We start from the raw sequence: 21,735 nt of genomic DNA, 5'->3' as shown, positions 1-21,735 counted from the left end.
TTGAAGAACATGGGCAGAATCATCACCATTTTTATGGTCCATGCTTGATTTAGCCAAGAAAGTACTTTGTCAACTACGATTTTTTTGAAATCACTGTATAAATGACTTGAAGTTTGAACTGATAGTTTTTAGCCCCGTGATGGACTACCCTGGACAGGTCCCAATGCCTGCTGGGATAGGCTCTACCTGGCTGGCTGGCTGGCTGGATGGGTGGATGGAGGGATGGGTGGTGTTTAAAATGCATACGTGTTTAAAATGATTGGCTTTAATACTGACTTTTCACTTCTGATGGTTGATCCGTTGTGCATTTCTACATTGGGTGCGGTGGAGTTTGAGCGGTTTGGGAGCTTCATTAAGAAACCACTAGCATTTGTTAGCTTAGCATAGGCTGTAGTTGCTCATGTATTTGTGATCTCATGGCAACGTTCTTAGCAATTCACTTACACGCTAAAATGTGTAAAAAACCTTCTCATATGACGCTTCTACTAATGCACCCAAATACCCTGAGCAGCTTTGCCATAGGCGGTAAATAAATAGATCAGGATGTAGTCCGGGAGCCCCGAAATGACGACAACAGTTCAGAGGTCTATTGGAATCAGGGTGAGAATAAGAATTTGCATGAAGAGAAAAATAAGAATAAGAACTGAGTTGCATTGCTCTGCACACTCGCCTAGTGTCGACTGTGCAGGGTTTTTGTCTGCATCTGCGTTTGTGTCGTCGTGTGGAGTGCGGGGAGGCGTGTCGAAGGTGTCTAGCTGAGGGAGCTTGGTCTGCTGCGCCCGGTGGGCCCAAGGACCACGGACCTGCCCGGAGCTGTGCCCGAAGAGGAAGCGCCGAGGGCGGTCTGACAGGACGCGGAAGCGGGGCAGGCTAAGCTAACCGCTAGCCCAAAGTGATTTTTGTTGGGCTGTGTTGCACTGAGTGTTAACTATTTGTGGAGGGGTTTTTTTCTTCTTCTGTTTTTGTATGTTTTTGGTGGTGTCGTTTTTGGGAAATTTTGGATATGCGTTCTGATCTTTTGTGTTGCAGTGCTGTGGGCTGGGAGAAACGACATTTCATTTCTTTTGCAAGTGCACAGATGAAATGACAATAAATTGCTCCTGATTCCTGATGGGAGTTGGGACTGGCATCAGAATTCAAATAAGGGTTTCAGCTGCAGCTGCAATGAGATGGGGTTTGGGCTCGGGAGTGGTGACTAGAGTTCAGTAGGTTACCTGGGGTCAGTGAGGCTCTGTCCGTCTCTGGTCCAGCGGATGTTGACAGACAGGAGAGCTGAGGGAGGGACAATCTGACAGGGCAACCGGGCGGTTTGTCCTGCCCTCATCTCCAGCAGAGACGAGCCCGACCGCTCGATGCTGAACCTGAGGGACCAAGGTGACCACAAAGGTTTTTTCTAATTCTTTCAAATTGCATACTAAACATGTGACTTTTACAAATATGAAATTTGCACAAATACAAGGTAAAGCCATTGAAGTCTGTTTACACACAGGGCAGTATGGCACGTTTATAATCCTCGTTTACACACAATGTGGCGTGTATGGTGGACAGACAGCAGGTGGGTGCTCTCATCTCAGCTAAAGGCTGCAAGGGGCAGGAGGGTGATGAGGCAGCTGTCATTCTGAATCAAATATCAAGTCCACATACTCCAGTACATCCTGAGAGGGACTCTGAACTCAGGTAAAGTATCTTAAGAGGGAACGAGGGGAGGGAAAGATGGGCTGAAAATATAGGATAGTCCTACTTGGAGGAGGGTCCATCTCCAGGAAGCGGTGTGGTTTGGACAAACTGAGACAGTCCTTCTGAATAACACAAGAACACACACACACACACACACACACACACACACACACACACACACACACACACACACACATTTTTTATATAAATACACACACACATATGTATAAAATTAAGCAGACACGAACGTGAGCGCTCCCTACATGATTTTCTTAAACTAAAGTAGGAACTAAATTTAATTTTTAACCTTCTCCATGCATCTTTTCTATATGAATAAATTATATTCTGTGCCACCTGTCACATGACAAATTTTCTGGCATGCCTGCTGCAATTGGCCAATACAAATACAGAGAACCCTTTATTTGTCATTTGTATATACTACTACTACTACTAAATCAAAATCAAATCAATTTTATTTGTATAGCCCAATATCACAAATTACAAATTAGCCTCACTGGGCTTAACACCAACACAACATCCTGTCCTTAGACCCTCTCATCGGATAAGGAAAAACTCCCTAAAAAAAAACCCTTAACTATTTTCGGCTGCTCCCGTTAGGGGTCACCACAGCGGATCATCCGTTTCCATCTCTTCCTGTCCTCTGCGTCTTCCTCTGTCACACCAGCCACCTGCATGTCCTCCCTCACCACATCCATAAACCTCCTCTTTGGCCTTCCTCCTCTCCTCTTCCCTGGCAGCTCCATATTCAGCATCCTTCTCCTAATATACCCAGCATCTCTCCTCCACACATGTCCAAGCCATCTCAATCTTGCCTCTCTTGCTTTGTCTCCAAACCGTCCAACCTGAGCTGTCCCTCTAATATACTCGTTCCTAATCCTGTCCTTCTTCATCACTCCCAGTGAAAATCTGGGTCACTCCCAAGATTTTCACTGGGAGTGAAAAAACTCCTCACAGAAAGGACCCGGGACGGCCTGGGGTTTGAACCCAGGACCGTCTTGCTGTGAGGCAACAATGCTAACCACTGGACCACCGTGCCATCTAACTACTGGGACCGACTCATAATCCTCCTACTACCTGACCCAAATGACTTCAAACTATTCTGATACCGCCAGGACCCGACTGCAGCCAAAAACTGTGCCCTGTTGATGAAGAAAGACCTTTCTTCCTGAAGGAGTCAAGACTTAATAAAAACTTGCAGGACTTAGGGATTTTGCAAGACATTCATCTGCATTTGAAAAACGTCACAAGACAAGCTGAAATCTAGTAGCCTGTACTGGGCCAGCATAGCTGAACGGTCCTTTCATGATCCATATCTACGTGTCTTTATTAGTGCTTCTCAAGCAGGTGCTGTGGTTGACAAATTGACTTTTGGTGGTGAGAGCGTTCATAAATGCACACTAAAAGGCTGAAAACTATATCAGTATGTGCAGGTCTGAACACAGTTGCATTGTGTACATAATGTGCATGTGCATAATCTACTGTGATTGGTCAAGAGGATCTTATAGAACAAACCCAGGTAAGCCGGTAGATAAAAATGCGTTGGTACCTGAGACAGACAGGTAGATGTAGCGATGGTCCCTCTCACGCTCACGTGTGGCCACACACAGGAACCAGCCGGAGTCCAGCTTGGTGAGAGGGCCAACAAGCAGTGAACCGTTGGGCTGCCGGTGATGCCTGAGAAGATCACGAATAAGCAGACAACAGGGTATTGGAGGGAGGTCAGGACTTCTTTTTAAACGATACACATGGCAAACAAGCAGGAGTCTGAGGGGGTGGGGGGGGGTGTTGGCATGTGGTCCGGGCTATCATAATGGGGTATTAGGGATAACGTTGTTTAAACATTAATCTATGCACGTATGATAACATCGGTTTTATATGAAGATTCAGACACAGATGCAGGAATAGACGTATACATTTCACTGGATCTAAAGGCTGCTCTAGAGTCTTTTTTTTCTAGGTTACAGTGGTATTTGTGCATATGTAAGCAAACACTGTGATATAAGTAAATCTGTATGGTGTAAATTCCATATGATTAGTGTGATAATTATGTTTGCCACATCACCCAGAACTATCGCCATCTATACTGATATCATATTAATTCCATAGGATTACTGTGACGATAACGGTTTCCGTATGGCCCAGCAACAGCACGCTATACCGACCTGCGGGTGGAGAGAGGCTCCCCGTCTCTCCTCCATTCCACTACCACGGTTGAAGACGGAGGAGGGCTGACTCTGCAGGGCAGGACCACCGTCTGCCCCACCAGCGCCTCCACCGTGGAGGGGTCTTTCTTGTCGATGGTCACGCCTTCCAAGGTCAAACTGAGGGGACGGGCAGGGGGAAGGGGGGAAGAAAGAAAGAAAGAAAGAAAGAAAGAAAGAAAGAAAGAAAGAAAGAAAGAAAGAAAGAAAGAAAGAAAGAAAGAGAAAAAGAAAGAAAGAAAGGAGAGAAAGAAAGAGAAAGAAAGAAAGAAAGAAAGAAAGAAAGAAAGAAAGAAAGAAAGAAAGAAAGAAAGAAAGAAAGAAAGAAAGAAAGAAAGAAAGAAAGAAAGAAAGAAAGAAAGAAAGAAAGAAAAAGAAAGAAAGGGAGAAAGAAAGGGAGAAAGAAATGAAGGACGGGAAAAAAGAACAGAATAGAGGAGAGAATCACTTTATGCTCTACTTATGGCTGTATTACCCGTCACCAAAGCAAGCATAAAGGTTGGCCAGAGCCTGGCGGTCAGCAGGCGGTCAGGCGGGGCTGAGAGGTGGAGAGAGATAGAAACCCAGCTCTGGCACTTTGGAGGCCCATGCAACAGGAGCAATAACACAACAGACAATAAAACACACACGCCACAAAGCAACAAACAAGTTTACACATGGCTCTCACGATGTAAGTGACTTAAAAAGTACACAAAGGGACTAGTTTGGGTAGTATTAGAAGGAGAGCAACAGGATTAAACTGAAACGATTAAGGTGATAATCTATTTAAATCTTTTTCCCTTTTTCTCCCCAGTTGTATCCAGTCAATTACCCCACTCTTCCGAGCCGTCCCAGTCACTGCCGATCCGGGGAAGGCTGCGGACTACCACATGCCTCCTCCCATACATGTGGAGTCACCGGCCGCTTCTTTTCACCTGACAGTGAGGAGTTTCACCAGGGGGACGTAGCGCGTGGGAAGATCACACTACCCCCCCGGAACAGGCGCCCCGACCGACCAGAGGAGGCGCTAGTGCAGCGACCAGGACACATGCCCACATCCGGCTTCCCACCCGCAGACACGGCCAATTGTGTCTGTAGGGGAACTGGTGATCCCTGTGTTAGGAGGCAATGGAATTGACCGCTACGCTACCCGGACGCCCCACCAAATCACTTTTGCGGCAATCATCAGTATAAAAATGATGATGCAACTCTTTGAGCAATGTTGCCCATTAATGTTTCCCAAATTGCTGCGTAAACCAATGCTTCAGAGGTGAAGCGTAGGCCGCGTCTACCCAAGCTGAGTTTTATATTCATACTATATCTCCCCGAAGATCAGTTATGAGCACGTGTAACATCACAAAGGTAGAAAAGGACGGACAGTGTTTAGTGACTCCAGACAGACCAGGACAGACCTAGCATCACATCGGATCCTTTATTAGTTTTAGCCTTACGACACAGACCCCGACAACAAGAGGAACAAAGGTGGTGGGCGGACATGGTGAGAAAGCAGGCAAGAAAGACACCAATACAACTCCAAGTGAGCGATCTATGAGAGAACAGTGAAAAGTCCCAGAAAAACAGCTTAGTGTCCGGTAAGCGCCGCTGTAAGGTTATCAGCTTCTCCTGAGATTTGTTTCAAAGAAGGGAAAACAATGCGTGGCTACTCAGGTAGGCAGGACAGCGAGAGTCTCTGGAGCTTTAGCCGTGACGTAGCACCAATGTACTTTTTCAACCAAGGATTTTCTAAACAAGTATAAGCATGGGCAAGCAACAATTTGGGTTAAAATAGGCGTAAGAATGACGCGTGTCTAGCAAGGAGGACATAGTGTGTGCAGTGTGCCCTGGTCAACATATTCTGTGCGTATGATGTGTCTTTTGACTGTGTAGGTTTAGGCTCCTTTGTTTATGCCCTGACCCTTCTCGGGCACAGAACAGGGCAGGGTGACTTGGAGTTGGCTCCTTCACATGGGACAGGGTGGCCGCTAGCTGGGATGTGAGGCCACTGACAGCGGGGAGGGTAGGGAAGGCGTGACTTGTGCTTCCCCACATTCCACAGGATCTTACCTCGCTGCCGGGGCGGTGTGCTGGGCAGCGGCGGCGGGGGAGGGCCGGCGGCCACGCATGTGGATCCTAGCCCTATGGGCGTGGGTTGCAGCACTGATGCCCTGCCTGCTGCTGGGCGCTGATCCACCCTGGACAGTGAAAACCCTCCCCATGTCGCGACCTTGGCTGGATGTGGATCCCCCTGCTCTGGACCCTCCTCCAGATGTGGCCCTTCCAGACCCGGCAGAGCCTCTGGAAGTGGCCCGGCCAGCAGAATCAACCGATCCCGGGGCCCGCTGACTGGGCACAGGAGTGGGGCATGCCCTCTGACACTCTGCACGGCTCATGAAGTTGTTGTTGTTGCCGTGGCAACCTCCATACCAGAAGTGCACGCACTTGGAGGTGATGACGTCATAGTGGTAGCGCGTGGTCCAGGTGCTGCAGGAGCCGGCGGCACGGGGCAGTGAGCAGGTGGAGCGTTCGACTATAGCACAGGAACAGAAAGAGAGGACGTTACAGGCGTGCAGTGTGTACGTTTCATCTTACCACATCTGCAACCACAAAAATGACACGTGGCGCGAAGGGCATCTGTTGTGTGACTTTGAACAGAACGATGAAGAATCGCTGTCTCAAGTCTGTAAGTGGAAGTGAGTCTAGTATTGATGGCAAATGTTCGACAGCCCAGAAAAGCAAGCTAATTCATCATTCTTGTGTAAGAAGCGGGGTTGTTGTGACGCATCTATAGTGTGTTGGCGTAGTGCTCTGTACCTGTCACGTCTCACTCTCAACCTTCACCGCTGGCTAGCAGAAATGCGAACAGGAGAGCCGAGCGCATAAGTCTCTCCCCCTGCCAGTACATAGCCTCTCCAACAGCAAGCCCTATGTAGCCCCCCCTTCCCATCAACCCCTGTAGGTCTGTGTTATGTTTAGCTGTTGTCTTGTTACACCTCCGTTTATTGTAAAGCGACTTTGAGTGTTAGAAAAGCACTGTAAAAATAAGTTTGATTTATTATTATTATTACTACCCCCCCCCGTTCTCCCCAATTGTGTCCGGCCAATTACCATACTCTTCTGAGCTGTACTGATCGCTGCTCCGCCCCCTCTGCCGGTCCGGGGAGGGCTGCAGACTACCACATGCCTCCTCCCATACATGTGGAGTCGCCAGCCGTTTCTTTTCACCTGACAGTGAGGAGTTTCGCCAGGAGGACATAGCGCGTGGGAGGATCACGCTATTCCCCCCCAGTTCCCCCTAAAAGGCGCCCCGACTGACCGACCAGAGGAGGCGCTAGTGCAGCGACCAGGACACATACATCCGGGTTACCACCCGCAGACACGGCCAATTGTGTCTGTAGGGAAGCCCGACCAAGCCGGGGGTAACACGGACTTACGTCAACCTCTATGGAGTTTCTGTTAAATCCTACCTCGAATGAAACGGCGTGAGCAATAATACTGCAAGGGACAGGAGAGGCTAAGGGAGAATGGTGGTGGGGTCGACGAGTTTTCTTAGCGATAAAAAATATAATATTGATCTAAAAAAAGCAAACTCTTCGATGTGTTACATGGGCAAAAAGCTGAATTTCCAGAATTTTTCTTGTATTTTTACAGCCAGATGATCGATACAGATCAGTGTGCGAGTCCGTGAGTTAGAAGCCAGGTTCATGAGGTGCCGGGGGGGGGGGGGTCAGTCCTTCCCTTTCCTAACTTTGCCCACCCAGTCTAGCCTGTCACGCATCACAAGCCCCCTCCTCTTCCTCCTTCACCTCCCTAGGTCACCTTTAATCTGCCCACCCTTTCTTTGATGGTGCATCTTGGCAAACTCCAGTTTTAACCAAATTATATTGCGCATTACCGCCTATGCTGCCTCTCTCAGGTCCAAACTAAAAATCAAAGCTGGCTGCTAAATCTAAACTTCAAACTTGAACGTCGCTGGCATGAAGGTCAAAACTAGCTTGTGTGTGTGTGGGGGGGGGGGGTGGGGGGGGGGGGTAGATGTGTCAGGCTTTTCTTCGGGGAAGCTGATGACTGGCCACCAGCAGACAACTGTGGTTTTGCTGAACAACTCTCAAATGTGTGTAACAAGAACACGAGGCAGATATTTATTAGAAATAATCGTCAGGGCTCCCTCACCCAGATGACAGCAGCTTCAGACACAAACTACCCCCGTCTGCTATCGTGGGACAGTGTTCATAATTTAGTCATAGTCGTGTGTGTAAGGTAAGTGACATTTTGCTGATCTGTTTTTATGTCATTACGGATTCTCGCAATTAATTACATGTTTATTCTGTTAGGTTGTTTTTTTTTAATCAGCGTTAACCTTATCTTGTATATACTACCCATCCATCCATTATCCAAACCGCTCATCCTGCTCTCAGGGTCGCGGGGATGCCGGAGCCTATCCCAGCTGTCATCGGGCAGCAGGCGGGGAGACGCCCTGGACAGGCCGCCAGACCATCACAGGGCCCACACACACACACACACATGCATTTTCACACCTAGGGACAATTTGGCATGGCCGATCCACCTGACCTACATGTCTTTGGACTGTGGGAGGAAACCAGAGCACCCGGAGGAAACCCACACAGACACGGGGAGAACATGCAAACTCCACACAGAGGACGACCCGGGACGACCCCCAAAGTTGGACTACCCCGGGGCTCGAACCCAGGACCTTCTTGCTGTGAGGCGACCGCGCTAACCACTGCGCCACCGTGCCGCAACTGCTGTATATACTAACCTACTTTTAATTTGCATTTGAGAATGCTGATTTGTTTCACTGCGCTCCAAAGCAATGCATTGCCAACAGCCACCGCCACTCTGCTGCAGTGTTACTGTACTTTTAGACAAAAACACTTTAATTTGATTTGATTTTTATTCTTATTATCCAGTCAGGGACTGAATCACACTCGGAGACGCCAAGAGAATTAACTGTTTGGCGGAATAGAAAACCAGCAGTGCTGTAGCTCTGAGGACCGAGACCCACAACCGTATTAACACATTTCAACCCTGCTCCACCTCTGCTCTGTGTGTGTGCGTTGCTGCTTTCTGGCTCTCTTACTGTGGCTGGGAGGACTGGGACAGGCTTCCCCGCTGGGTCCTCCTGCTGGTGTGGTGCGGTCATAGCAGCAGCCGTAAGTGGTGGTGCGGCACTGCACAGCATTCTCAGTGGGAAGAGAGGGGGCGGCCTGAGGTCCCATGACAGCGAGGGGGAAATGGAGAGAATATGTGGGGTGGGAAGAGAGAGAAAGGGGTCAGGAGTGTAGGAAATAAACACAGGAATTCAGGTTTAAGAAAAAAACCGTTTTCATAAATTTTGGTGCAGTTGATGAATGCAGTGTTTTTTTTGCATGCAGGATTTTCAACCTCTCTCTCTCTCTCTCTCTCCACACACACACACGTTGTAGGGATAACTCTCCGTTAGTGCCCATTATATTGAGCAGTCTGCGACATGTCTCTGAAACACCATCGAAATTGTACAGAGAAATGTCCTCCGGTGACGTCACGGGCAATCTGTCAATGTGAAAACTACAACCCGTCCCTTCAGTGTTTGTTGCTCCCTTCCGTGGGATACATAAACAAGCCTACCTTGTATAAGAAAATGTCTTTATGCATGCTCAATAGCTCACATGAGAAAATCCAAGAAGGTTGAATCAGTTCATCAAAGTGACATCTTCATCTTCAGTGCTGAAGATGCACAAGCCTTTTCTTTTTGCTTTTCTCCCTTTTTTCTCCCCAACTGTACCAATCACCCCACTCTTCCGAGCCATCCCAGTTGCTGCTCCACCTCCTCTGCTGGTCCGGGGAGGGCTGCAGACCACCACATGCCTCGTCCGATATTTGTGGAGTCACCAGCCGCCTTTTTTCACCTGACAGTGAGGAGTTTCACCAGGGGGACGTAGCGCGTGGGAGGATCACGCTATTCCCCCCCCCCACCAAACAGGCACCCCCAACCGACCAGAGGAGGCGCTAGTGCAGCGACCAGCACACATACCCACATCCGGCTTCCCACCTGCAGTCACAGCCAATTGTGTCTGTAGGGACGCCCGACCAAGCCGGAGGTAACACGGGGATTCGAACTGGGATCCCCGTGTTGGTAGGGAACGGAATAGCCCGCTACGCTACCGGGACGCCCTCCTGTGCACTGGCCTTTTGTTTGAGCTGACAATCTATATGACTGCTCACACGTGACTATAGCAAAGGTGTGACATCGTGCCGTATGTCTGCATGTTCTGCTGCGGGCAGAAACAACATAAATCACACAGACCCAATCTCCTCCTGGATAGTACGCTGTGTTAGCTTACTGTCTCCCATAGATAGGAAAAGGGGAGACATTTGTCCTTCCTGCTTGTCCGCAGAGTCGAAACTCCATGTAAGGCTCCCCTGTATGTTTGCTTACATCGGTCGAAGGGTCCACATATTCCTGACAGCCCTCCTTGTTGGGGCCCTGGGCAGCAGTCGCACCGTCCTGGCAGCAGCCGTAACTGTGACACACAGAAGGCCACAGCAGAGGGAAACAATAAAACAGTTTGCACTTGAACGTCTCCACCAAAAATAATTTTTCAAAAACTGCAACACCACGCCTGGCAAGTTAGCGATAATTACAGTGGTGAGTGTGTGTATAATTTTTGGTTAAAGCGGTCAGTGAGGCATAAAACTCACGACCAACGAAGTCAAAAGTAGGCACCGTATTTTTTCCCTTGATATGTCTCCCACAGCTACAACATAATGAGGGGCTGGCGTTGGCTACCTGGTCTGTGTGCATGACGGGGCAGGGTCCTGCGGGCAACCCTGGTCCTGGGGGCCCCTGGCAGAGGTGCGTCCGTCTGGACAGCAACCATAAATGGACTGGCTGCAGTGGAGGGCCGGGGCGAAGCTGTGGGGGTCATGGACCGTGTTTGTCTGGGTCCGGTCAACTGTGTCTGGCCTGCCGACTGCGAATAAAACCAAGAGGGGGAGAGTCTCACACACTGCACATGCAGACATGAAGCCCATAGTTCAGAGTGTTTTCATACAGGACATGAGCCTCACACCACACAAAGCCACGGAGGGGCTCCAGATCCTTCAGGATCCTTTAGTCTCAGCAACCTATTGCGCCCTCTCATCCGCTTCCCTCTCGAGCTACCAACTAGAATCTACCTTGTATACTACTACCGCCTGCACGCTATGTGTGTACTTGCAAACATCCAGTGGGAAGTAAGTGCATTGGGAGGGTAAAAGGACGACAGAAATTGAAGAGCATGAATACAAAGTTGAGTACGGTGAAATAAAAAGACCACCCTCTTTCTCCTTGTCTCATGCTCTCCCACCTGGGATGGAGAATCTGAAACTTTACACTCTAAGTCCGTCATTTTGCCGTATGTATTATGGTTACTGGAGTAATAAACTTCGCATAGACACAGCATTGTGGTCTTTTTGCTAGCTAGCCTTGTTCTCAAAGTTTGGTCAGTTTGGCTGAGGAAGGGTTTGTATTCGAAGTATTTTCAATATGTTTCATTTTTTTCCCCTCCCCTTTTTCCCCCCAACTGTACCCAGCCAATTACCCCCACTCTTCCGAGCCGTCCCAGTCGCTGCTCCACCCTCTCGGCCGATCCGGGGAGGGCTGCAGACTACCACATGCCTCCTCCCATACATGTGGATTCGCCAGCCGCTTCTTTTCACCCGACAGTGAGGAGATTCGCCAGGGGGCGTGGCATCACACTATCCCCCCCCCCCAGTTCCCCCTACCCCTGAACAGGCGCCCCGACTGACCAGAGGAGGCGCTAGCGCAGCGACCAGGACACGTACCCACATCCGGCTTCCCACCTGCAGGCACGGCCAATTGTGCCTGTAGGGATGCTCGACCAAGCCGGAGGTAACATGGGGATTCGAACCGGTGATCCCGGTGTTGGTAGGCAACGGGACAGACCGCCACGCCACCCGCACACGAATCATGCTTCTTCGTCCATGTGTCTTCTTCGCTGGTTATATCTGAGAGCCACTGCTCTTTGCCGCCATGCTTTACTACTTAATAATGCCATTTCAATGTCAAGTGGGTATTGTGGAGTCAGCTATCGGAGGATTAGAACAAAAAGTCCAATTCAGGTGGATCTCCACTAACCCGATTAAGTCAACCAATAGCCTCTCTGTGCAGATGACGTGACAAGAAAAGCTCACAAACATTCAGCAGAAAAAAGAAGCAGGATGTCCCAAGAATGACCTGCCATGGGACACATTTCAAAATTCACTTACCATTGTTACTTATGTATAACTCCTGCAACCCTACACCGGCACTGAAACTTTACACCATCAGACAACCCCTGATGATGTTCAGCCTTTTAATCTATTTGCTCATTTTTCGTTTTGCAGTCGTGTTCAGCTTCTCCCATCTGCAGCTTCAAAAGTCACATCACTTTAGCTCAGTGGAGAGAAATGCGCTGCAGCACAGGGCGGTGCGATCCCTCAGCTCTGCCATACAATGCAAGGTGTAATGTGTAAAGTAGAATGTGTGAAATAACTGGCAAAGCATAACGGCGCCCATCTCCAAACATTGCCCTGATTTGGGGCGGATCCAGCGAAGAAGAGAGCGGCCGATAGCAGAGGGGAGCTCGAGAGCACTTATCGAGACCTCCAACACTGAATTGTTTGACATCGGGACAACAAAGTGCCGGTGATAAAAGGGGCCAGAAAGTGCCAGAATAGCCACGGCCTGGGCCAGCACTTGCCAACACACTTCAGTGCCTCCCAAATATTTTAATCAGGCTGACAAAACCCACCTCCCCCCCTCGGCCCCCCTCCCCTTGAAAACATGTCACTCAGGGCCGGATAATTAGTGGGGAGAGAGAGGCTTGGATGGAGACGGGGGACAAAGGGGAGGAAGGGTTGGTTGATGTGGGGTGGGGGGTGGGGGGCAGTCCTGCCAGGAACAAAGTGAAAGCGTTATGTCAGCGGGAGAGACAGGAGGAACAGGGGGTGCAGGGGAACTGAAAGGTGAAATGATGTTTTAGAGTCCGGAGCCCTGTCTGGACATGGGTTAATGTGACTGGACGAAGGTCTGGTAGCTTCAGCCATGCCGCTCCTCAGCAGATCAGCGTTTTGTTGTGATTAATACTGTCAAACCTTATGGGACTAAAGATAATAATGATGATACTAAGATAACGATGATGATTTTATACACACACACACACACACACACACACATATATATATATATATATATATATATATATATACACACACACATACACACACACATACACACACATAGACATATATATACACATAGACATATATATACACATAGACATACTATGTATGTATGTATATTCTTTTTTTCTACTATAGTCATCTGTTAAGCACTTTGAGATGTCTCTGCAAATGAGAGGCGCTATAAAAACCCAATTTATTATTATTATTATTATTATTATTATTATCACATATATGTGTATACATACGTACATACACCAATCTGTCAAAACCACTGACAAGTAAGTGAATAGCGCTGATTATCTCGTTACAATGGCAGCTGTCAGGGGGTGGGATATATTTGGCAGGAAGTGAACAGTCAGTTCTTGAAGTTGATGTGTTGGAAGCAGGAAAATGAGCAAGCTTAAGGTTCTGAGCGACTTTGGCAATGGCCAAATTGTGATGGCTAGCTGACCGGGTCAGAGCATCTCCAAATCAACAGGTCTTGTGGGGTGTTCCCGGTATGCAGTGGTCAGTACCTACCAAAGTGGTCCAAGGAAGGACAACTGGTGAAACGGCAACAGGGTCATGGGTGCCTAAGGCTCATTGATCTGCGTGGACAGCGAAGGCTAGCCCGTCTGGTCTGATCCCACAAAAGAGCTACTGTAGCTCAAATTGCTGAAAAAGTTCATGCTGGCCATGATAGACAGATGTCAGACAGATGTCAGGCGTATGGGCCTGCATAGCCGCAGACCAGTCAGAGTGCCCATGATGACCTCTGTCCACCACCGAACGCGCCTACAATGGGCACGTGAGCGTCACAACTGGACCATAAAGCAATGGAAGAAGGTGGCCGGGTCTGATGAGTAATGTTTTCTTTTACATCATGTGGACGGCTGAGTGCATGTGCATCGTTTACCCAGGGAAGAGGTGGCACCAGGATGCACTACTGGGAGATAAGGCAAGCCAGCAGAGGCAGTGTGATGGTCTGGGCAGTGTTCTGCTGGGAAACCCTGGGTCCTGGCACTCATGTGGATGTTAGTTTGACATGCACCACCTACCTAACTATCTTTGCAGACCAAGTACACCCCTTCATAGCAATGGTATTTCCTGGTGCCGGTAGCCCCTTTCAGCAGGGTAATGCGACTGCACTTATTGTTCGAGAATGGTTTGAGGAACATGACAAAGAGTTCAGGGCGGCCCGGTGGTGCAATGGTTAGTGCAGTCGCCTCACAGCAAGAAGGTTCTGGGTTTGAGCCGTGGGCTAGTCCAACCTTGGGGGTCGTCCCAGGTCGTCCTCTTTGTGGAGTTTGCATGTTGTCCCTGTGTCTGCGTGCATTTCTTCCGGGTGCTCCGGTTTCCCCCCGCAGTCCAAAGACATGTAGGTCAGGTGACTCAGCCATGCTAAACTACCCCTAGGTATGAGTGTGTGTGTATGTGTGTGTGTGTGTGTGTGTCGGCCCTGTGTGTTGGCCTGGCGGCCTGTCCAGGGTGTCTCCCTGCTTGCTGCCCAATGACTGCTGGGTTAGGCTCCAGCATCCCTGCCACCCTGAGAGCAGGATAAGCGGTTCAGATAATGGATGGATGGATGGATGGATGGATGGATGCATGGACAAAGAGTTCATGGTGTTGCCTTGACCTCCAAATTCCCCAGATCTCAATCCAAACGAGCATATGTGGGATGTGCTGGAAAAACAAGCCCGATCCATGGAGGCCCCACCTTGCAATTTACAGGACTTAAAGGATCTGCTGCTAACGTCTCGGTGCCAGAATGTTTTGGCTGATCAGTGTGTGTGTGTGTAATATATATATATTTATATATATCATTGTTATTATTGTTATTATTATTAAGAAGCTTAGCATTTCAGCATTTGATGCTGCTGTTGTGGTTACAGGCAGTGAGAGACGGTGAGTTTGATACCCACATCCGTGCTTAGTTTGTGAACAAATAATTATTTAAAATAGATAAAGTTGATAAAACGTACAAGGAATTCACCCTATGGTATTTGTAATGTCCCTTATGCCAAAAACCCCAGCAATCCTATTCATTTTCACCATAGGTGAGAAAAATGGGACCAGAATAATCCAGAAGTGCTGAAATGACGGAAACACTATGAAGGTTCATGCCAGGTTAAAGTTTTTTTTACAGTGTATAAGGCAATTCAATAAAAGCAAGTCTATAAAAATAGATTTTAACAAGCTATTTAAAAGATAATAGTAATTCTGCTGGGAGTAGCAGTTCCCAGTAAAATAACGTGCTGTTCTCCAGCAAACTCCGTGTTGTTATCTGCCAGCTACAGCAGCATTTAAGAAGCAGCTGTTCAGACGACTCTCCACGGGACTAAAACCAAGCAAATCCTGTGACTCATCTGGTAAGTAAATAAAAGATTTCACTATGTGGCAAAATATAGGACCTGTCGCGTGGTCTGGCACATGTGGCTGGAATCCCGTCTGGGTGTTGTCGTGTCCCCTTGGGTTCTGGACGCTGGGAACCACTGGAAACAAAGAGGACCACAAAACACAACAAGATGAGTCGGGTGTAGGAGCAAAATATTTACTCTTAAGTCTGTGGTTAAAAGACCACACTGTAAGTTAAGTTAAGTTAAGTTAAGTTAAGTTCAGTTCAGTTCAGTTCAGCTCAGTTCAGTTAAGTTAAGTTCAGTTCAGTTAAATTCAGTTAAGTTAGGTTAAGCTGCTGTAAGTTAAGTAAATTAAGTTAAGTAAAGCTTAAGTTTAGTTTAGTTCATTCTAATGTAGTCTATCCTATTTTATCTTAGCTTTTTTCGCATATCGTCATTTTTCTTAACTTCGTTTCAATGTGAAGTGTATTTTACCAATACGCTGACAGTGAAGCAGGGTTGTATACGAGAGCTAACGGCCTGATCTGAGAACCAGACCGAGTTATAACATGTGATCTGTGTGTCCCTGACCTTGGGGGTGGTGGCACGGCTGGGTGTTACAGTTCTCGACTGTGGAGGGTTTGGGGTGGGCGTTGCACTGGTCCACTGAGTACAGGTTCATCTCCCTGTCCGAGCAGATGACCTGGCGTTCCCGCAGCCCGGAGCCACAGCTCTCAGAGCACTGAGGAAACAAAGGAGAGAGATGAGGAGGAACCGGATCGTGTGTTTTTTCTTAGGTTGTATCAAGGGATGTTTCGCACCACAGCTGAGAGAGGCGGGACAGCTGTGAATGGCAGGCTGGGAACTGTAGACTGAAATGTGTCCAAGCTGACACTCATCTGTTTATCCATTCACTGCCTATACCGCTATACCTACACCTTCCACTGCCACAAACTACACGTTCCACTGCCACAACCTACATCTTCCACTGCCACAATCTACACCTTCCACTGCCACAACCTACATCTTTCACTGCCACAATCTACACATTCCCCTGCCACAACCTACACCGTCCACTGCCACAATCTACACCTTCCCCTGCCACAACCTACACCTTCCACTGCCACAACCTACACCATCCACTGCCACAACCTACACTTTCCACTGCCACAACCTACACCGTCCACTGCCACAACCTACACCTTCCCCTGCCACAACCTACACCGTCCACTGCCACAACCTACACCATCCACTGCCACAACCTACACTTTCCACTGCCACAACCTACACCTTCCACTGCCACAGAATACACCTTCCACTGCCACAATCTACACCTTCCACTGCCACAGACTACACCTTCCACTGCCACAACCTACACCTTCCCCTGCCACAACCTACACATTCCACTGCCACAACCTACACCTTCCACTGCCACAACCTACATCTTCCACTGCCACAACCTACACCGTCCACTGCCACAACCTACAACAGTAAGACTCAGGTTGGAAAAAAACAGAATTATTCTGAAATCCAATTTAGGATTGATGGGACACAAGAGATACTGGTCGCCAGTCCATCACAGGGGACACACACACACACAAACACGCTCTCTCTCTCTCTCTCTCTCATTTTCACCTCTGTTTTTGTCTGCTTACAGTATAGGTCTAATTCTCTCTCTCTCTCTCTCTCTCTCTCTCTCTCTCTCTCTCTCTCTCTCTCTCTCTCTCTCTCTCTCTCTCTCTCTCTCTCTCTCTCTCTCTCTCTCTCTCTCTCTCACACTCTCTTACACTTACAATCTCGAATTCACTGAACATGCATGTCTTAGGACTGTGGTAGGAAGACTAGACAAGAAGAAGGAGAAGGAGAAGGAGAAGAGAGAAGAAGAAGAAGAAGAAGAAGAAGAAGAAGAAGAAGAAGAAGAAGAAGAAGAAGAAGAAGAAGAAGAAGAAGAAGAAGAAGAAGAAGCAGCAGCAGCAGCAGCAAACGCCACACAACTGGGCTGGAACTGAACCCAGGACCCTTTTACTGTGAGGTGACAGTAATAAGCACGTTTGAGGAGCAGGTGGGTCTTATGTGATGTGTTGTGGGTCACATAAGATTAGTTTAAATGACTGTAAGGTACTGTGTGCCCTTAAACTGATAAAGACAATAAATACACAGTGATTTTCTTTTCATGTTACTGTAGGTGTGTGTGTGTGTGTATAGATAGATAGATAGATAGATAGATAGATAGATAGATAGATAGATAGATAGATAGATAGATAGATAGATAGATAGATAGATAGATAGATAGATAGATAGATAGATAGATAGATAGATAGATAGATAGATAGATAGATAGATAGATAGATAGATAGATAGATAGATAACCCAGCCACTGAGGATGCACAAGCCTGTGCATTCTTAGCACCGGTCCCAAGACCAGATAAATGGGGAGGGTTGCGTCAGGAAGGGCATCCGGCAGTGTAAAATCCTTGCCAAATCAAATATGTGGATCATAAATAAGATTTCCATATCGGATCGGTCGAGGCCCAGGCAGAGGTGTAAAAACCAGGTCCAGAAAGTAAAAGTCCAAACCATGTATTTGCTCCACTCATGCACTACACCAGCAGATTCTAGTCAACACCACTCCTCAACTAGGTAGGGAAAACTAGCTAATGAAATCAGCTGGTTTAGTAACATGGTTGGAGCAAATATACGGTTTGGACATTTACTTTCTGGACCTGGTTTTTACAACTCTGGGCCCGGGTCACCAACGATCACCACCGGTACTGTTGGCCGGCAGGGTGCTGATGGAAACTATGCTACTGTTGGGCGAAGGAGAAGGAGAGGGGGAAGACATGTACAGAGGCAGCAGGAGAGGAGTAGGAGCGAAGTAGGAGTGTGGAGGTGAGAGTCGGAGCTTTGAATGTTGGCACTATGACTGGTGAAGGGAGAGAGTTGCCTGATATGATATGAAGAGCATCGGAGGTGGGTTCAAACTCTTCTACCATGGTGTGGATTGGAGGAGTAATGGGGTGGGGTAATTCTGAAGGAAGAGTATGTCAAGAGTGTGTTGGAGGTGAAGCGAGTGTCAGACAGAGTGATGAGTATGAAGCTGGAAATCGAAGGTGTGTTGATGAATGTTATCAGCGCATATGCCCCGCAAGTTGGGTGTGAGATGGAAGAAGAATTCTGGAGTGAGTTGGATGACGTGGTGGAGAGGGCACCCAAGGAGGAGAGTGGTGATTGGAGCGGACTTCAACTGGTATGTTGGTGAAGAGGTGATCAGGAGGTGATGGGTATTTATGGTCAAAGAGAGGAAGGTGGAAGGACCACAGACAGTTCCAAAGGATGGAAATGGCTGTGGTGAATACATATTTCAAGAAGAGGGGGGAACATAAGGTGACGTAGAAGAGTGGATGAAAGTGCACACAGGTGGCCTATATCTTATGTAGAAGGCGCCATCTAAAAGGGATTGGAGACTGCAAGGTGGTGACAGGGGAGAACATAGCTAGGCAGAATCGGATGGTGGTCTGTAGGATGACTTTGGAGACCAAGAAGAGGAAGCGAGTGAAGGCAGAGCCGAAGATCAAATGGTGGAAGTTGAAGAAGGAAGACTGTTGTGTGGAGTTCAGGCAGGAGTTAAGACAGGCACTGGGTGGTAGTGAAGAGTTGCCAGATGGCTGGGCAAGCACTGCAGAAATAGTGAGGGAGACAGCTAGGAAGGTACTTGGTGTGTCATCTGGAAAGAGGAAGGAAGACAAGGAGACTTGGTGGTGGAATGAGGAAGTACAGCAAAGTATACAGAGGAAGAAGTGGGATAGTCAGAGAGATGAAGAAAGTAGACAGGAGTACAAGAAGATGCAGTGTAAAGTGAAGAGAGAGGTGGTGAAGGCAAAGGAAAAGGCGTACGGTGAGTTGAATCAAAGGTTAGACACTAAGGACGGAGAAAAGGACTTGTACCGATTGGCTGGACAGAGGTTCCGAGCTAAAGATGTGCAGCAGGTTAGTGCGATCAAGGATAGAAATGAAAATGTGCTGACAAGCGAGGAGAGTGTGCTGAGAAGGTGTAAGGAGTACTTTGACGAGCTGATGAATCAAGAAAATGAAAGAGAGAGAAGGTTGGATGATGTGGGGATAGTGAATCAGGAAGTGCAGTGGATTAGTAAGGAGGAAGTGAGGGCAGCTATGAAGAGGAAGAAGAGTGAAAAGGCAGTTGGTCCTGATGACAAACCTGTGGAGGCATGGAGATGTTTAGGAGAGATGGCAGTAGAGTTTTAAACTAGACTGTCTAACACAATCTTGGAAAGTGAGAGGATGCCTGAGGAGTGGAGAAGAAGTATACTGGTCCCGGTTTTCAAGAACAAGGGCGGTGTGCAGAACTGTAGCAACTACAGAGGGATAAAGTCTATCAGCCACAGCATGAAGAGATGGGAAAGAGTAATAGAAGCTAGGTTAAGAGGAGAGGTGACGATTAGCAAATAGCGGTATGGTTTCATGCCGCGAAAGACCACCACAGATGCCATGTTTGCTTTGAGAATGTGGGTGGAAAAGTATAGAGAAGGCCAAAAGGAGTGGTGCAGGATATGTATCAGATGGTTTGGACATGTGTAAAGGAGAGATGCTGGGTATATTGGGAGAAGGATGCTGAATATGGAGCTGCCAGTGAAGAGGAAAAGAAGAAGGCCAAAGAGGAGGTTTATGGATGTGGTGAAAGAGGACATGCAGGTGGCTGGTGTGACAGAGGAAGCTGCAGAGGACAGGAAGAGATGGAAATTGATGATCTGCTGTGGCGACCCCTAATGGGAGCAGGAGGGGGAGGAGGAGGAAGAAGAAGAAGAAGAAGATATATCTGTGTGTGTGTGTGTGTGCCTGTGTATATGTGGGGTATCTGTGAGTGTTTGTAGGTGTATTTCTCTACCAGACACACTCACCAGTCCCCAGTCACCGACGTGCCAGCTGATGTGCCTTGAGCAGAGGGCCATCTCACAGGGCTGGATGGATGCCGGGCGGATCAAAGCGCTACAGGCAGTCTCCTCCAGCTTCACGCCTCCTGAACCCACGCAGGTAACTTCCCGGGTCCTTTCCCCGGAGCCACAAGTAACTGAGCACTGTGGAAATCACACAACACTCGGTTCTGCCACAGCATTTAAGACATACCTGATCACACCGTACAACATAGAACTGCGTTATCTTTTTAACTGAAAGCGGTTAGCAGCTAAGTGTCTTCATTAAGCAAATTAGGTAATTAAGAGGGAGACAGTGCAGTGGAGACAGGAAAGAAAAGTCTAAAAGTCTAATTGGATTTAATCCCAGGCCAGTGGGGTTGTACAACTGACGTGAGAGACATCTGGTATAACACCACTTAGAAAACATCATCATCATCAGTTCTGTAACCTATGGAGGTCGTAGGAGCACAGCTGATGCCTCAACAAGTCTTGGTTGAGCCATCACTGTGTTCCGGTAGAGGGGGGGGGGACCTGGTGGTCCCTATCTCCTCTCCAAGTATGGATGGCCGTTGGTTCACAGAGGAACTCATCCGCCCTTTGACAGGTTTTTCAGAGAACAGGAGGTGTAGGAGCCAATTAGCACTCGATTGTATAAATAGGAACCAATCTTTGTCTGGTTAGGTGTTTCGCCCGGAAGGTTATCAATTTTTGACCACACACACCCAGAGCCACGTGCTGGGGCAGCTTGTGGCTGCAGTCGTTACTTGTGGCTCTGGATAGTCCGGTTTGTTTGTCTGTGGAAATACGTTGGAGTTTAATGGACACCAACAATAAATGGACGGAGTGTTCAGCTGGCAAGTTAGCCTCGGACTCTGATTCATCAGACGCGGTAAAATGTGCGTCGGTAACGCTTATCTGTGGTTGCAACACCTCAGTGGCTTAAAGCGTCGGCTTAGCCTCTATAGGAGGGTGCTAAACCTGCAGCGCTTCATCCATGACATGAACAAAGCAGGGTTTACTACCAGTGTTACGGGGCAAATAAAACAAATTAAGTTTGCTCTGCTCGTTGGCGTTGAGGTAAAATGGATCTTTTTAATTACGATGACGAGAGAGTGTTTACAGGACGCTTTTACAACTTTCAGGTCTGATTCTTTAAATATAATCATCTGTAGCCTTTCTACACACCCCCTTCATGTGCAGGTGTTGAACACATTTCACACCTCAGGACTTCCTACACAAGTCCTCCTGCAAACACAGCTACATTGTATTGAGCATTGTAAAAGCAGGGGTGTCCCTACATGGCTACGCCCCTCTTTAGTGTGCCTGAGTTAAGCCTAGGCAGGGTGAATCAAGTCATATTTACTCCATCCATCCATCCATCCATCC

At 48.1% G+C, this 21,735-nt stretch overlaps 1 protein-coding gene across 1 annotated transcript in view; it reads right to left on the bottom strand.

Annotated features, from left to right (window-relative positions):
* paplna (papilin a, proteoglycan-like sulfated glycoprotein) overlaps positions 1 to 21,735 on the bottom strand; it is a 61,139-nt gene that overhangs the window by 6,148 nt on the left and 33,256 nt on the right. Inside the window, exons 14-24 of the mRNA XM_056295447.1 lie at positions 20,335 to 20,511; positions 16,010 to 16,160; positions 15,494 to 15,574; positions 10,666 to 10,849; positions 10,315 to 10,399; positions 8,977 to 9,103; positions 5,943 to 6,405; positions 3,861 to 4,019; positions 3,245 to 3,372; positions 1,742 to 1,799; positions 1,215 to 1,361 (exon numbers count right to left, since the gene is read on the bottom strand). Coding sequence (XP_056151422.1) covers positions 1,215 to 1,361; positions 1,742 to 1,799; positions 3,245 to 3,372; positions 3,861 to 4,019; positions 5,943 to 6,405; positions 8,977 to 9,103; positions 10,315 to 10,399; positions 10,666 to 10,849; positions 15,494 to 15,574; positions 16,010 to 16,160; positions 20,335 to 20,511 — 1,760 coding nt within the window. The remainder of the gene's footprint in view (positions 1 to 1,214; positions 1,362 to 1,741; positions 1,800 to 3,244; positions 3,373 to 3,860; positions 4,020 to 5,942; positions 6,406 to 8,976; positions 9,104 to 10,314; positions 10,400 to 10,665; positions 10,850 to 15,493; positions 15,575 to 16,009; positions 16,161 to 20,334; positions 20,512 to 21,735) is intronic.

The sequence above is a fragment of the Lampris incognitus genome, chromosome 16, assembly GCF_029633865.1.
Source record: "Lampris incognitus isolate fLamInc1 chromosome 16, fLamInc1.hap2, whole genome shotgun sequence".
NCBI lineage: Eukaryota > Metazoa > Chordata > Actinopteri > Lampriformes > Lampridae > Lampris > Lampris incognitus.
Note: the sequence above shows the minus strand (reverse complement) of the source record. Positions and strands in the feature narration are given on the sequence as shown.